General features: G+C 43.5%; 1 protein-coding gene across 1 annotated transcript in view; it reads left to right on the top strand.

Moving 5' to 3' along the window:
- The window catches only part of Polr1B (RNA polymerase I subunit Rpl135), a 494679-nt gene that overhangs the window by 277598 nt on the left and 200107 nt on the right, over positions 1-16974 (top strand). The window contains exons 12-13 of the mRNA XM_068386504.1: positions 724-918; positions 2689-2796. Of these exons, the coding sequence (XP_068242605.1) occupies positions 724-918; positions 2689-2796 (303 nt within the window). The remainder of the gene's footprint in view (positions 1-723; positions 919-2688; positions 2797-16974) is intronic.

Genomic DNA, 16974 nt, shown 5'->3' on the forward strand with positions numbered 1-16974 from the left:
CCTTGTTTTGGGTATTGTTCTCCTATTTGGTACAAAACTGCTGACTCATTTTAATTTGTTAGTCAGAATCTTGTGGGCTATTAAATTTCTTATTCCAGAACTGGATATTAATCTCTGGTACTATTATTCAGATAGTTTTTTATGCATGTTTCACAATATTTTTCATAATTTAGACCGTCCTTTTTATTCAGATCTTCCTAGACTGTATCATCTTGTATGTAGTAATAGGCATGCATTGGCTTCTCCATCATTATTCTAAAAGTTTTATTCTAACTGTGACCAGATTGTGGAATGGTCTCCCTAATCAGGCAGTTGAATTGGTGGAACTTTAAAATTTCAAACTTGCAGTGAATGTTTTTATGTTGAAGAGGTTGACACAATTCTCCGTTCATTATTTATATATGACAGATCTACTTTTATTGTTGTTACTCAATTTATTTTATATCTTTTACTACTGATTTACTTCTCACATATAGTTTATTTATTTCCTTATTTTCTTTCCTCACCGAGTTATTTTCCTTTTTGGAACCCTTGGGCTTGTAGTATCTTGGTTTTCCAATAGGATTTGTAGCTTGGCTAATAACAATAATAATAGTAGATTGTATAAGAATCCCTTTTCATGTGAATGTATAGGATTAATGAGAACCTATTTCAACCGCAGATGTTTGCTGACTCAAAATTTGCTTTATGAATGATTTTAATGTAACATGTTTCCCATTACAGATTTTCAAGTACACAGAAATAGTGCTTATTAAGAAAAGGAAATATGGAGGACAGTATCCAGCTCTATTTATTGCAACATCTCTTGGTCGAATGATGCGCCCTGTCATTAACCTTTCCACAAATACAGTTGAATACATTGGTACATTTGAGCAGCTATACTTGGATATTGCTGTGTCACCAGAAGATTGTGAATTAGTAAGTTTATGAACTATTAGATATAAAACTGATTTCTATATACAATTTCTTTTTTTTAGTAACATGTGCAATGTATAGAAATGCAATTAATTCTATGAACCTCCCCTGATGCTCATGTTAATTTTTTCCCCTGAACCTTGCTTTATTTGACCTTTGCATTTAAAATTTTAACAAATCCCACTTTCCCATCAATAGATATATGGCATTAGTAAAGGAAGAAACATTCTAACAATAAATGACAATTGATGATGCTCGAGTCTCTTTGCCTCTTTTATTTTTCAGTTGTGTATGCTGTGATCAGACCCTCTCCAGATGTCTTTTCCTAATTTTGTTAACAGTTACTGGCTAGAGTGTCCACAGGAATTGTTTCTGGAAGTTCATCATCTGCATTCCCTTGCTTTATTATGTCAGGCAATAATATGATTTTAATAACTGTTGTGAAAAGTGCGTTTTCCTTATGGTACCTGTCATGGGAAAGTTTTTTCACTGGTTGTTGATCAAGTCAGCAGTTCAAAATGCTAAAGGAAATTTACCTCCTGTATGTGAAGACTCACTGGCCTTATGAAATTTCACAAAATAAAGTTAAGGTTAAGAGCTTTTGAAGTTCCTCACTATCAAAACTGAAGGGTTAATTGCTCTATTGGAGGTTGGTGTTTGAGGGTTAGGATTATCATTACCCTCGCAATAATTCACTATTCTAGTCTTCTGTAGATTTCCCCTGAACTAAGAGCAAGTTTGCTTTTCCACTTGAAACTTTTAAATTGGTCCTTGACACAAGACACAAAGAGAATGTGGATCATGATTGTCTGGAAATATTTTCCTTGAACATTCCACTCAGCAGTTCCTAACAAATCCAGAGAACATAACAATCTGGAGGGCTGGTCAGTGTCATTTTGCTAACAAATCCAGTATAAGACATCTTTTAACGCACTCGGAAACCTTTGAATCAGGGAACATGGCTGTGTCAGATCAAATGGACGTAAACTGGAAACACAAAGGGGTTATGTTTTGACAAGTCCCAGGAGTTGCCATTAATTGCTAGATTTTCATGTTACTTTACTAGGTATGTAAGGGTATTGAAAGGGGAAAAAGGAAACAACAGTATTGAAGGGAAAGAAAATGGGAAACTTTTTAGTTGTAGGGGTAAGTGCCTATAAAACCAAGCTTCCAGAAAAAAACCATATTAACATCATTGGAGGTTGATATAGATAATGTAAATACATGTTTCCAATATGAAAACTAATTCTTTCATATTTCATCTATGAATATAAAGTGCAAATAGTGCATAATTTAAGTAATTAGATATGTTGAAATCTTAACTTGAACTAGTAAAACACTGTGCCTTAGTTTTAGTGGTTGTGCAGAGGATATCTTAAAATAGAAAATAGGATAACTTTTTTATACTTCATTTTGTAGATGATGAAATTGATATAGTCAGAGGATTGTTGTTATATTTTTTTTTTCTATTTGCGTAGCTTAAGTAGTCATGTTCAAAATTGATAGCAAAGCTGGTTCAGTTTCTAGTTCATTTATTAATAGGGATTTAGATACATAAGGCAGTATTATATTGGTCAGTTATTTTACTTTTTTATTTGGAACAACACTTTTCAGTAGGTTATTAGTAAGCTTTGTTGTTTAGTTAGTAGTGAAGTTTGCTATTACATATCTTTCTTTTGCTTTGGTGGTATAATTTGTGACAAGATGAAATTTGAAAATGTCTTTAGCCTATATTTTATGCTGTATTTTTAATGGTAATATTTTATTTTCTAGGTGCAAACTCATATGGAAATAAGCAAAACCACTATACTTAGCAATGTTGCAAAGTTAGTCCCATTTTCTGACTGCAACCCAATACCTCGAAATATGTACCAGTGCCAGGTAAGCTTAGTATGTTAAGAATATATAGCACCCATTGTCTTCAAAATATTTAATAACTTGATATAACTGATCCTTATGCTTCATACAAGGTACTTACAAAAGTGGTTATCACTGACAGTGTGCCTATTACAGCACACACAGTTGATGATGATTATGGTTCTCTTCAAAGTTCAATTGGGTCGAGCTCCATTGCTTTCTCCTTCTTAACTTTTTATCTCTTCCATTTTCTCTCTCTTCTTATATAACATTTCAATTTCTTTTATAATAATGTGCTGTAGTTTTTTATCATATTTAAGAATAGTTTTTTTTGGCCATCCATGTAAGTAAAAATTACTTCTATAAGATTTTTAATTTAAATTATAAGAATGATTTTAGACTTGCATGTACTGTAGTATCTTGACAATTTTTTTTTATTTTGATTAAAATACTGGAACCTGGAAAGTAAATCTCTCAGAATTTATAATGAACTACAAATAGAGAAGTGCCACCATTGGGGTCTGCATGGTGCACTGAAAGGTGCCAAAACTTCATTGCATCTCATCTTCAGTATTCAGTAGCCTTAATTCCTTTCTTTTACTTTTCATAAGTAACATTGGGTCTCTTTTGAACAATCTAGTACAATTTCAAGCTTGTTCTGTTCAACTCTGCAACTGTCCATTTGTAAATCTTGATTCCTTTTCCATTTGTCATCGTCCGATATTTATATATTCCTCCTCAGGTGACCACCACATGCCACATTTGCCTTTTGTATTTCTTCTGCATCAAATTCCTTCATCCACTTTTTTATGCTCTATTTGCTGAAATTCTTTATATAGTGAGACCTTGCTAAGTCAGAGCTCAATCTGTTTTTGGGGAGCCTTCCTAAGTTAGTATGAATATGAGGAGCAAACTTCCTTTTATTGCTGAATTCCCACTAAATATCACCAAAATTATCTTGGCTACAATATCATAGGGTGTCATAAGCTATACTTATGTGTGATGATACTGTAAAATTTGAGGTTGTTTCGTGTACAGTAAAACAACCTTGTTCGTTGGTTCCCGAAATGCTAATTGGACTATCCATTATTGAACTACTGATATTATTATGAAATGATATACACACTGTTGAAACTTTACTTAATCGTGGCCACTAAACTTGAAGCACCAGGTAAACTTTATAAACCTGGTGCCATCATTACCACTCACTAAAGAAAACTGCTGTAAAGTCATATTTTATGAAAAGAGAATATTAGCTGAAATGCTTGAAGGTTTCTCCTATTCTTCCTACATTTCTATTTACTTTTTATATATCTTTTCATTTCTGTTATTCCTACATATTTACTGTTCATTTTAGTCTGATTTTTTATTTCCTTCATTCTTCTGCATTATCCCTATTTCTTTACTTATTCTTTTTATCATTATTATATTTTATTCTGTATTTCTACCTATTTGTTCGTACACGACATATAAACTCTTGTCAATTACTTAGGGTGATTATTTCAGTGCGAGATGGAATCAATCATTTGAAATGGATGACAAGCAATTATACAACTGGTGAAGGTGTGGGGCAATGGCCTGTTTCCCCCCCCACCCCTCACAGTCAGTTCTCTATCCACTTTGGTTTTGACTGCTATGGCATATGGACGTACTGCAGCGCTTAAAAAGTTATTGATTATTTTCTATTTAGTGTGGTTATTGTGATTATGAAATGGAAACAAGAACTTCATATGTGGTAGGGGAAGGGCTGACATTGCAACCGCCTCATGGCGAAGCCATCTGTATATCCACACTCCCTCTATGTTGGGGCCATGTCTGTTTGCTGGTATCACCTTGCGCCAAATGTTGATTGCGGCCTCTAGTGCAGTGGCAGGCATATGCCCTGAAAGGAAAGAGGTATGCTAGGTGTTCGTCAGAGTTGGACTGGGCAGCGCCTAAGAAGACGCCGGCAAAGGCTCCTTTTGCCCCTGTGCTTACACCCTTGGATTAGTTCCCGAGTAGTACACCACAGGGATCAGGAGAATGCAGATTGACATTGGCATCCTTTTCAGGCTTTGTTGAAGCCCTTTGAACCCTAGTGAATGCTTCTCTCCTTCAGAGGCTGATGGATCTTTATTGGTGATCATTCAGGCTGCTGATGACGAGTTTGACTTAAGGAAAGCTTGGGCTTGCTTAGGTATTTTAGGTAGGCTCTCCATGATTGTTTTGATGGAGGTTATAGCTAAGGCTGCCTCTTCCCTGGTACCCCATTTGCAGGTTTGTGATCTTGTAGCTCCTGTGGCACCAGTCATTGTGCCTCTGACTCCCTTTGTTGAGGGGTCACTGGACCTTATGAGTGTTCCTTCCCCTTCACTTGTGACAGTGCACCCCAGTGTTGTGGCTTCTCAATAGGTTTATGAAGTCTAGGAAGGCCAGCCATAGTCGGAGGGATAGGGCTCACTGTGACACCACCTTTCTTTTGAGAAGGGTGGACAGTACCTGTGTAGCCCTAGCCACGGCCCCCGGAACTTGGGCAAAGGGTTATGGGTGGGTCCTGGTGTCATGCCACCTGGGTCTCGGCTACCCCAGCTGGGACAGGTGTACCATCCAGTACACAGTCTGTCTCAAGGTTGATGGAGGAGCTACGGCAACCTCCATCTCCCTTCTCTCCTGGATATTGGATGTCAGCTCCTTCCTCCTTCGTTGACTTGATCGGGAAGAAAAGGATGGTGCCATTCAACATCGTACTAAAGTACGTAGTAGGGGAAGAATATGGGGATGTAAGCTTTATCTGGGTATTGGTCCATGGTTGACACTCTCCCAGTCGAATACCAAATATTCTCCCCTTGCCATAGGCTTTCCCGGGCCTTCATCGGTTCCCGACTCTGTACCTGGTTTTGTCCTGCGGATGGAGTGGTCTTACTTGTGGGGGGAAGTAGATTCTCCAGAGCATGCTACTTCGACCTCACCTGTGGTGAAGGGCGAAGATGCTTAAGGGCAGGATGTGTTTTGGACTTCAGACTGCTGTTTGAAGCCTGATAAGGCTGGTTAACTTGAGTCGTAGAGTTTATTCGTGAAGGTCCTTGCTCACATTCGTGTGTAATGGCCTGGGGGAAGCAGCCGTGGCTCCACTTTCGTAGAGAACTTCGGCAATTGATTGGCACTTTGGTGCCCCTCAAGGATAGAAGCCCTTATTGTAGTTACCCAGGCCAAATTTTTTGGACCTGTCATTGGAGTAGATAGATAATCAGATGTGGATCTGAGAATTTTCTCTGTTCCAGTAGGTCAAACAAGATCTTGCCTCCCCCACCCTTTAGGCAGTGGAGGTTGTATACATGGGAGAATGCTGTATCTCCACCTACACAGGTAGACTCGTCAGTATCCAGTGGAGAGACTCAGGGTGGAAGGTACGTCCTTCTTGACCTCTGAGTCTATGGCATGGAGGCTTCAGCTTTAGCCTCTCTTGCCTCTCTCCATGATGTGTTCTGGCTCAACCAGTGGTTGGTTGCAGTGACGTATTTTGCCAAGTTGATGAATTTATCGACCCCAGAGTCTTTGAAGAAGTACAAGAGGTTTGTGTTATCTGTAGGGAAGGCCTGGGTCACTAGAAAGCTAACCTGCATGCTAACTGGGTCTTGAAGAGGAAGGCCGCTGTTGACTCCTGCTTTTCAATTCATTTACGTTATTGATATCGATATGACTGTGCAATTATGTAAAAACTTAATGAGAATAATAATAAATATGAATAGTACTATTACAGTCATACTTTTTTTTTTTGGGGGGGGTGGGCAAGGGTAGGTAACAGACAGGCGTGAAAAGCAAAAATTCATGAATGCCTATTGCCCTAGGATGGGATTTCTCCTAACCTAACAAGTCACAGCCCCTTGCCTACGAACAGGTGCCTGATAGGCTAATTAACACACTAAATACTTCCTAATAATGTTTTCATTTGGATTTTACCACAGTTTATAATTAAATGTGCAGTGTACAGTACTGTACATGTTCACACATGTAAACTACATACTGGGCAAGGTAAGGCTACAGTACGTTATTGTACTACAGTAAACTACAGGTAGCCATCGACTTACAACCGAGATAGGAACCTAGAGACGCGTCATAAGTTGATCTGGACGTATGTCCAACTTAAAAAAGTGAAGTTTGTGTTGATTATTATCTTGTGTCATGATTTGGCAATCATCTAAGTTGTTTTTTATCAATATTTTCCCACTGTATATCATTATTTAATTTTCTTGTTTCATAAGATATCATATGCTCTATGGGAGCATTTTCGTAAAAGGTTTTTCTATTTCGGAAGCTTTTATCAATTTCGGAAGCATTTTAACAATCAATTATTACCAAGTGTTTTTGTTTACTTTTGGTTAAGATCTGCTGAACTGATATTGATAAAATGAGTTTGTTCCAACACAGAGACTTACCTCAAACTACTTTCTTAGGAGGTACCTGGAATCTCCTCTCAACCGACCAGAGTTTTGTGTAGTTTACCCTACTTCCGTTTTCTGTGAGGATCACCCCGGGCGGAAGGATACGTGCCCTGAGGCTAATCCCGAGTCAGGCCACATGCTAGCTTGGGTCTCGACCCTCAGTAAGTTCTCTGGTCGTGTCGTGATATCATCTCGACGCTCTCCTTATCTCAGTGAGATCCTTTGTGTCCCCGACTCTTGTGTCCCGCGTGTTCCCACGTGGTCCGCTGTGCTTTCCCTTGTGCTCTCGTGTGTTCATGTGTTTTCCCTTGTGCTTTCCCTTGTGTTTTTAAAGTGTTTACTTGCCCTTGTTATCCTTTTCCGCTGCGTTCCTGTGTCTTGCGGTATTGTGATAGTGCGATATGGAGCATCCCCGCCGTTGTCCTGGGCCTAGGGCTGGGAAGTTGTGTGGTGCGTTCTTATCTAAGCCTGAGGTGGACCCGCACTCCCTTTGCTCTTCGTGCAGGGGTAGAGTTTGCTCTCCTTCGGACACGTGTCCGGAGTGTGTGTCGTGGAGTGAGGTGCAGTGGGTGAGGTTTGGAACGAAGAAGAAGAAGTCATCTAAACGTTCGCCCAGGAAGACCAGCATTTCTTCGCCTGCGACGTCTACGGGAGAGAAGTCTGATAGAGTTCCTTCTTCATCCCCTACCCAGAGTAGTTGACGAGGTAAGTCCGTTGCGGGGAAGAAACCAATGGTTCTTCCCCAGGAGTCGTGTCTTCGGGATTCTGGGGTTGCTGATCCTTTACAGGCAAGTGGGGGGCCTCAAGGTTTACTTAGTGAGGGTCCGCAAGACGATGCCCTTGTGCTTGGGGGGCACGTCCCTTCGGACGACCCTAGGTGGAATAAAGATGTCCCTGTTTCTTCGCCAGCTTCTTGGATTTATGTTTCAGGCACCTCCGCAGCTGAAGGTGCCCCAGGAAAAGAAGATTCGCCGTTGGAAGATCCCCTCAGATGGGGCCCCCGAGAACTTCCTGTAGGTCGCCGTTGAGGGGGGAGGACGGCCTTGGGTCCTGGTTCCAGAATGTAGATCGTCCTACCTCTCTTCCAGCCCCTCTATCGGCATTTCCCGATGTCTTCCTTCAGCCTTGGACATCTGGAACCCAGGAAATTGTGAAACCGACCGCGCCCGCCTCTCGGACCTGTTACGAGGAGTCGTCGGAGTCTTCGGTGGCAGGCTCATCGTTTTCGTCGGAGGAAGAAGCGTGGAGAAGACACCGTCGAAAGAGGGACAGGTCCAGGAGAAGGCGCTCCCCCTCGAGGTCCCGTTCTAGGTCACGACATGGGAGGAAGCGATCAAGGTCCCCGAGGAGGAAAGTCAGGAGGAGCAATGGGTCCTAGTTCCCCGCAGTAAGCTCGCGGACTTTACTACTCTCCCGAGCACTGCGGGTTGGCTTTCCGGAGACAGTCCTCCTAGAAGCCTCCACCAGCCATAGAGTTGATTCTCGCAAAGACCCAAGGGGCTCTTCGGACAGGCGTAAGGCCTCGAAACAGGCGACTCAACCCGCCCAGCGGAGGGAGTCGCCTTTTCGGACGGGCAGCCTCGTCGAGTCAGCTCGACCGAGCGATATAAAGGGACGGCTTCCTCCGTCGGGCAAGCCCACGGAAGCCTCGCCCCCCTTGAAGAAAGACAAACCGAAGACGGAAGTTCTCGCTCCCTCCGCAATGCCCATCCTCAGACCACAGCCTAGTGCGGAGGCCCCCGTCAGTACGGTTCCTCAACCTCAGACGGAGGATGCGGATGGCGACACTGAAGCCGCGCCAGCGGAGGACTCCGCTTATAGGAGGGTTATTGGTCTGATACAAAAGCACCACAGGATTGAGGAGCCGGTTCCTTCCGATGAGGATGCCTGGCGGTCTAGCCTTAATAGGCTAATGGAGGAACCCGTTCAACAGAAGCCCTCCTTAGCCCTTCCTGTGGCCAGAGATGTGAGGCTTGGCCGTGCTCACATAGACAAGGTTGTGGCATGAAACGCTGAAGGTTACAAAGCTCAGAGTTCCTCCAAGTTACTCCAGGGGTTGAAGTTCCAAATCAAGTATTATTGGATGGAGGGACAGCCACAGGGAGCCAGCAAATTGGAAGACTCCCTAGAAGTTTTAGGTCAGGGGGCTTCAGAGGACAGAGCTTCTTCAGCGCCTATCTGTTTTTCTCAATCGGAGGCGACGATGATGGAGGAGATGTCCAAGGACCTTGTCAACGTCACCTCTTGGTTAGACTGGTGGGCCTCGACACTAGTAGGCATCCAGGCTTCCCCCGACCCTGCAGTTCCGTCCAATCAAGCACTGTTGAAAGAACTAATCAGCTCCGGGGGGCGGGCCTTGAAGTTCCTAACGTTTCAGTCTCTAGCGTTATCCGCCAACTGGGTCCTGCAAAGAAGAGACACAGTCTTGAGTAAATTGTCCAGGCTTATGCCGGACAGGGAGGCGAGGACTTTGAGGAACCTTTGAGTGGGGTGACGGATTTTTTCCCCTGAAGCAGACAGAAGAGGTGGTTGAGAAACTTCTGAAACGGAAGGAAGTAAGCATTCCCAGACCTCACGCCATGAGGAGGCCCATTTATAGGAGACCTTCATTTGATGGACCGTCGACGTCTCGAGCCTCGCCTAACCGGGTAAGGAGAGAGGCCCCAGCGTCCCTGTGGTCTCAGCCTTCGCAGCCCACCCGCAGGGGCGCTCCCACAGCCCCAGCCTCGTTTAGAACAGCCTACTCAGCTTCCAGGAGAGGGCGTTCAGGTCGCTCCTCCAGAAGGAGGTAGGGTGAGAGGCCCCCCACTCCTGCCCAAGCCTCAGGTAGGGGGATGCCTCAGACAATTTTGGCAAGCATGGAAGAATCACGGAGCAGAACCCTGGATGGTAACAATGTTGAAAGAGGGGTACAGGCTTCCGTTCCTGGCAGATCCACCACCTCTTATTCCAGCAAGTCAGGCGGAGTGGTTAGCCCCCAAGGACCCCTTGAAGAGGGAAGCCTTGCAAGAAGTTTCCACGATGTTAACGAAAGGGGCAATGGAAACGGTTCTACAATCGGGTCCAGGGTTCTACAGCCGGGTCCAGGGTTCTACAGCCGTCTCTTCCTGGTGGAGAAAGCGACGGGAGGTTGGAGACCAGTCATAGATGTGTCGGCCCTCAACAAGTTTGTGTGCAAAACCGACTTCAAGATGGACACCCCTAAGTCGGTCCTGGAGTCCTTGAGAGAAGGAGACTTCATGATATCCATAGATCTCAAGGACGCCTATTTCCAGATCCCTAGTCACCCCTCCAGCAGAAAGTACTTTCGAGTGAAGTGGGGTACCCAGATCTTGCAATTCAAGGCTCTTTGCTTCGGCCTGTCAACAGCGCCCCAAGTTTTCATGAGAATCTTCATGACTGTCTCCGTATGGGCTTACGAACGCTGAATTCGTCTGATTCGCTACCTGGACGACTGGTTGCTCCTTTCTTCCTCAGAGGCAGTTTTGAAGGAGCAAGGCACGAAGCTACTGCAATTCTGCAAAGTTCTGGGTATCACCATCAACCTGGAGAAGTCGCACCTGTCTCCCTCCACCAGGATGACGTTTTTGGGGATGGTTCTAGACTCCCGACTAGTGAGAGCCTTTCCATCAGAGGAAAGGCTGAACAACCTGGACCAGGTCCTCCGTCCCTTCCTATCAGGACAGCCCAGGAGAGCGAAGGATTGGCAGAGATTGATAGGCCATCTAGTATCTTTGGAGAAACTGGTTCCCCAAGGGAGAATTAAACTCAGGACCATCCAATGGAACCTGAAGGGACTCTGGAACCAAGTAGATTCTCCCTACGAAATAGTTCCTGTTCTTCCAGAGACAAGGCAATCCCTGGAGTGGTGGCGGGACTGAACAAACACCCTCAAGGGGATGCCCTTCACAGCGGAGACCCCGGAGATGCTCCTCTTCACGGACGCCTCCAAGGAAGGATGGGGAGCTCACCTTCTCGGGAAGTCAGCAAGGGGCTCTTGGACAGAGGTGGAAAAGACTCAGCATATCAACGTCCTGGAGATGAGGGCCGTTCAGAAAGCGTGCCTTCAGTTCGTCGGTCTTCTAAGGGGAAACACAGTGGCGTTAATGTGCGACAATGCCACAGTGGTAGCGTACATAAAGAAGCAAGGCGGTCTAAAATCGAAGGAGTTGTGCGATCTCACGTTGGAGATTCTGGATTGGGCCGAGTCAGAACAAGTCGTAATAACAGCAAGATTCATTCCGGGAAAGAGGAATGTCCTAGCCGACGGACTCAGCTGAATGGGCCAGGTGGTGGGGACCGAATGGTCTCTTCACCCAGAAGTAGCAAGACTCATCATCCAAATGTGGGGTTCGCCGGTGATGGACCTCTTCGCGACCAGACTGAACGCACAACTCCTCGTATTCTGTTCTCCTGTCCCAGACCCAAAGGCGGCATTGGTAGACGCCTTTCAACACAGGTGGGACAATCTCGACGTATATGCCTTTCCTCCCTTCGCATTGATCAGGCAAATGCTCAACAGAGTAAGGACGGCTCACAACCTAAGGATGACTTTGGTAGCGCCTTGGTGGCCGGAGAGGGAATGGTTCGCGGATCTAAAAGAGCTAGCGTGCCTCCCCCTGTGGTCTCTGCCAGACAGACCAGATCTCCTGAGGCAGCCACACTTCCAAAGATTCCACGACAATCCCCGATCTCTGCGCCTTCACGCGTGGAGGTTATCCAGCGGCTCCTGAGGAAAGAAGGTTATTCAGCAGGAACATCTGAAAGAATGTCTCGTTATCTGAGGCATTCATCGGCAGCGGTATACCAGGCAAAATGGACCACTTTCACGAAATGGTGTGCCTCCAGAAACATCAAGCCCTTAAGAGCCTCGATTCCGGATATTGCGGATTTCCTCGTACACCTCAGGGACGGGGTGGGCATGTCAATTCCAGCCATCAAGGGAGTCCGTGCAGCGTTAGGCATATTTTTATTCCTGAAAGGCATTGATCTGGGTTCCTCTAGGCACATCTCTATGCTGATCAGGAGCTTTGAGCAAACCTGTCCTCCCCATGCCTCCAGTGTGCCGCAATGGGATGTGGCTAGAGTTCTGAAAATGCTGAGTGAGCCACCATTTGAACCCTTGAAGGACATAGTAGATAGAAATCTCACTCTCAAGACGGTCTTCTTGTTGGCTTTGGCTTCAGCTAAGAGAGTGGGCGAGATCCATGGTTTGTCCTACGAAGTCTCGCATACAAGAGGTTGGCGTGAGATCTTCAAGTTCGTTCCTTCATTTGTGGCTAAAACACAGAACCCAGCTGTCTGGGATCCAAAATTCGAGGGGTTCACTGTTCCAGCAATTCCTCGGTCAGGTAATCCGGAAGATTTGAAGTTGTGTCCAGTCAGAGCCGTAAGGAAATATCTGGAGAGGACTGCCAGTCTCCGGCCTGGTATCAAGAACCTCTTCGTCTCCACGGGCACGGTGAGAAAGCTGGTGTCTTAGAATACCATCTCCTTTTGGCTTAGACAGGTGATCATCAAGGCCTATAGTAGTGCCGGTCTTCCCCTACCAGGTAATCCCAGACCACATGACATTAGGGGTATAGGTACCTCTCTTGCCTTTAAGAGAAACATGGCAGTAGCGCAGATCCTCAGAGCAGGCACCTGGTCGAACCAATCTACGTTCACAACCCACTACCTCAAGGAATGTTCGAGGAAGTCTCTAGACGGGTTCTCTATTGGGACAGTCATCTCTGCGCTCCAAGCGATTTAACGGCCAAAGCCCCAGGTATAATCGTGGGTATCAAGACCAAAAAGACACAGGTTCGTTTTCCCTTTTCCCCTTGTCTTTTCTTTTCTCTTCTTTCCCCGGAGATTTGACCAGGTAGAGCCTGCACAAGACATGACTTCACAGCTTCGTCATTGAACACAACAGCAAGAAATTTTTTAAGGGTGAGTACTTAGACACTAGCATGAGCTCTTTGTGTAGTTTTTCCTACGTTTCGTTTTCCGACAACCTTTGGAACCTAGTCTCCTATCTAGGTTCATGGCCGTTCTGCTTAGTTGCGTCTAGGTCAGGTAGACACTCCCACCTCCTAAAGTGTAAGTCTCCTTAGAAAGTAGTTCGAGGTAAGTCTCTGTGTTGGAACAAATCACAAATTTTTAGTAATTTGTATTTTTCCTAACATACTTACCGAGAACTACTTTCGGGTAATGGCCCTCCCTTCCTTCCCCGAGTGCCTTACTGACCCTTAGGTATTTTTAGCTTCCAAGAACTTACTGAGGGTCGAGACCCAAGCTAGCATGTGGCCTGACTCGGGATTAGCCTCAGGGCATGTATCCTTCCGCCCGGGGTGATCCTCACAGAAAACGGAAATAGGGAAAACTACACAAAACTCTGGTCGGTTGAGAGGAGATTCCAGGTACCTCCTAAGAAAGTAGTTCTCGGTAAGTATGTTAGGAAAAATACAAATTACTAAAAATTTGTGATATTGTTTAAATAATTTCTTAATTTATTCAAAATATCTTCATGATAAATATTTCATCAGCACCAATATGTTACAGGATATCATAGTTTTCATACACTTTCTCTGTGCATGTGTGTGTTACAGTCGGACCTCGGTTATCGCAATTTAGGATACAGACACAGTCGCGATAAGCGAAAATTCGTGAATAAATGTTACACTAGGGTGAGCTAGCTCCTAACTTCGAAAGTCACTGCCCCTGCCCGAGCTGATGATTAACACCGTAAATACTTCCTAATATTATTTTTATTTGGTTTCTACCAGTTTATATAATAAGTAAATTACAACATATAAACATTAAGTGAAATGTAAAAGAAAAAACCTACTATAAAATACTTCACAAAAGTATACGGCACAGTAAATTTAATACAAAGACTACTGTAACTAGCGTATTCTCCCCATTTTCGTACTAAGTTCTGCGCAGGAATATAGATGCATGGCGCAACTCGCGTCGCCTCTTTGTAAACAGCGTACGTAACAGTATTTACATTATAGTGCAGTATTTACAGTAGCAGTGGAAAAATAAACAGGAATCATTGGTAATTGTGTTACACAAGGCTTTTTAAATGTACAGTATCAAAAAATTTATAAGTACAGTACAGTATTAAGTTGTTCTGTGCCCCACCTGCTGTATCTTACTTTTGTAAAGAAATATTACGGTATGTAGAGAGCAGTGCATGTATGTACAGTATCTACATATATTAGAGTTAATACGTACATTAAGCACTTTTAATGGTACAGCACTGTACATAAACTTACCGAAAAATATTTGACCAAAACGCTAGTGGGTGAGGTGGATCCATGTGCCTTGCAGTTAATGAGTGATATGAACGATGAAGGGACTAACTGCACGGCATGACACATTTATGTGGACAAGTCATCACTGATGTAAGGATAGATTTAAAATTGATTAGTGTACTGTACACAGTAATAAAATATAAAATTCAAATGTAATACCCTAAATGTAATTTCTAAGTTAATTAATACTTAAAGGAAATATACTGTACAGTACAGTACTTGAATGAAAATATATCTTAAATGAATTTACTGTAAATAAAAAAGAAAATATCTTATACTGTGCAGTACAAAGGAAATGTTAAATGAAAAGTGTGCAGTAATACCTTGAGGTACGAGTTTAATCCGTTCCGGGACCGAGCTCGTATATCAATTTGCTTGTATCTCAGATGAATTATTCCCTTATAAAATAATTTTTAAAAATTAATCCATTCCCACCCTCTGAAAAAAAAACCCAAAAACAGTATATTACAGTGGAAAAACATGTTTTTTCAATATCAAACTTACCCGATGATCATATAGCTGCATCCCTGCTGCCCGACAGAAAAAATCTACGGGCGGAATACGCCAGCGATCGCTATACAGGTGGGGGTGTACATCAACAGCGCCATCTGTCAAGTAGGTACTCAAGTACTCGATGTCAACATAGAATCAATTTTCCCTCTGTCGTGCCACAGGCAAGACCTACTAAATACGCCGTCCCTAACTGGATTTGTTTTCACAACGAATTGGTGAAGTACACTATTCCAGTTTTGAGCTTTCGCTATGCAGGGGTTTTATCTTCATTTCAAAACTTGAACTCGTTTTGGATAGATTTAATTATGGCCGACCCTTCCCTTGGACGGAAGTGTTGGTGACGAAGAGAGTATGGACTCTCATTCACTTTTAAATGGCCGACCCTTCCCTTAGACGGAAGTGTGTTTAGGTTTTTGGTAATTTTGCTTAACAAGTTATAGATCTATTTATTTTATATCTCTCCGCCTTTATAGGCCTCTTCGATTAACTTTCCATTTATTATAAACTTATAAAAATTAATTTTTATGTTTGTTTATATGCGACCTTTCCTAATAGTAGGCGGTCCTTACTTGGAACCGAAGTTAATTAACATTGAGCCCGTCATTTCGTATTTACCTTTTAAGAATTTATACTTTTTTAATTTTAATGTTTTTGAAAGAATTTCTTTGATAAGTCTCGTACTGTTTTCAAAGATGAACTAACGTTTAGTTTAGTCTCCGCAGTTGTTGACGTTCAGAACGTTCAACATGCGCTCTATCGTTACGATAGAGAGAGAGTATTTCACGGTTTCACGTTGCAGTAAGAGTAAACCGATTCTAGCGTTTCGTTCATTCTTTCTTAGCTTAAATGGTTTAAATTCTAATAAAGGAACTTTTTATTTGGGAAACCTTTCAGTTTTTTCCTTTAGCAAATAATATGTTTTAACGATATATAATTGGGCTCTTCTCTCAGGTTCTAAGTCGAGAGAGAAGAGAGAGAGAGATAGAGACGGAGGGAGAGAGAGGAGAACAAACGTTTCGTTCAAGCGGGTAACGTTGTTCTCTTTTTTACTCTTCTCCCTAGTCGCTGTAGGGGAAGAAGGTAAAACGTTTCTAGAGTTTTATTCTTGTTCCCAGGCTTTATGCGGTGAGAGATTTTAAACGTAGTTTATTTGATCTAGTGTTTAGTCTCTTTTCCAGCCACTGAATTCTTTATCTTTAATTATGTTTTTCTGTTGCATTGTAAACTGTTTTCGCAATTACTACCTTTTAATGAAGGATAGGATTGCGTGTTTCAGATAGAAATCAGTTAAAGTTTCGATTTCAGTGAAATAAGTGCTAACAGAAAATCAAAAGTGATAAAGTGATATGCGCAAAGTGTTACAGTGTTGCGTTCGAGGGTTCGTCTGTTCGTGCCAGTTGTTCACCTAGTCCGATACCTCTTACAAGCTCCCAAGCCCAGGGGAGAAGTAATGTCGAAGGACTTATGGGTTCCACAGGCCTTGATCGACGAACAGACGTTTCCCTCGGTGGTTTCGGGTGTATCTACACACGTTGCCGACGTGATCGCCCCACCCACACAAAGACGAGAGAGCCCATTTATTCCTCGTCTGCGGAAGAGGTTTCTCGCAGAAACCTTGGACCAAATCTTGCAGCTTTTTAGTGCAAGTCGGTCCCTTCCGCGCAAGTCCAACGGCCTAGGTGTAGCCACTGGGTCAGTTCGGACTCGCTGCAGTCATCCGACGACTGCACACCTCCCAAGAGAGGCAAGGTGGTACCGCAACAGGCAGTAACTCCGTCTGTTGCCGCACCAGCTGTTTTAGACCCTCAGTCACAACGGACAGTAGCTCCGTTTGTTGCCGTTTTTTATAGACCCTAGTGGTCCATGCTGCAGACTATGCAGTCTCAGCTTGCTTCCTTCATGCAGGAGTATCGTGCTGAGAAGGTTGACACTGCACCTGTTAACCTACAACCTGCCACGGTTGTGGG

Source organism: Palaemon carinicauda, chromosome 1 (genome assembly GCF_036898095.1).
Source record: "Palaemon carinicauda isolate YSFRI2023 chromosome 1, ASM3689809v2, whole genome shotgun sequence".
In the NCBI taxonomy this organism is placed as follows: Eukaryota; Metazoa; Arthropoda; class Malacostraca; order Decapoda; family Palaemonidae; genus Palaemon; species Palaemon carinicauda.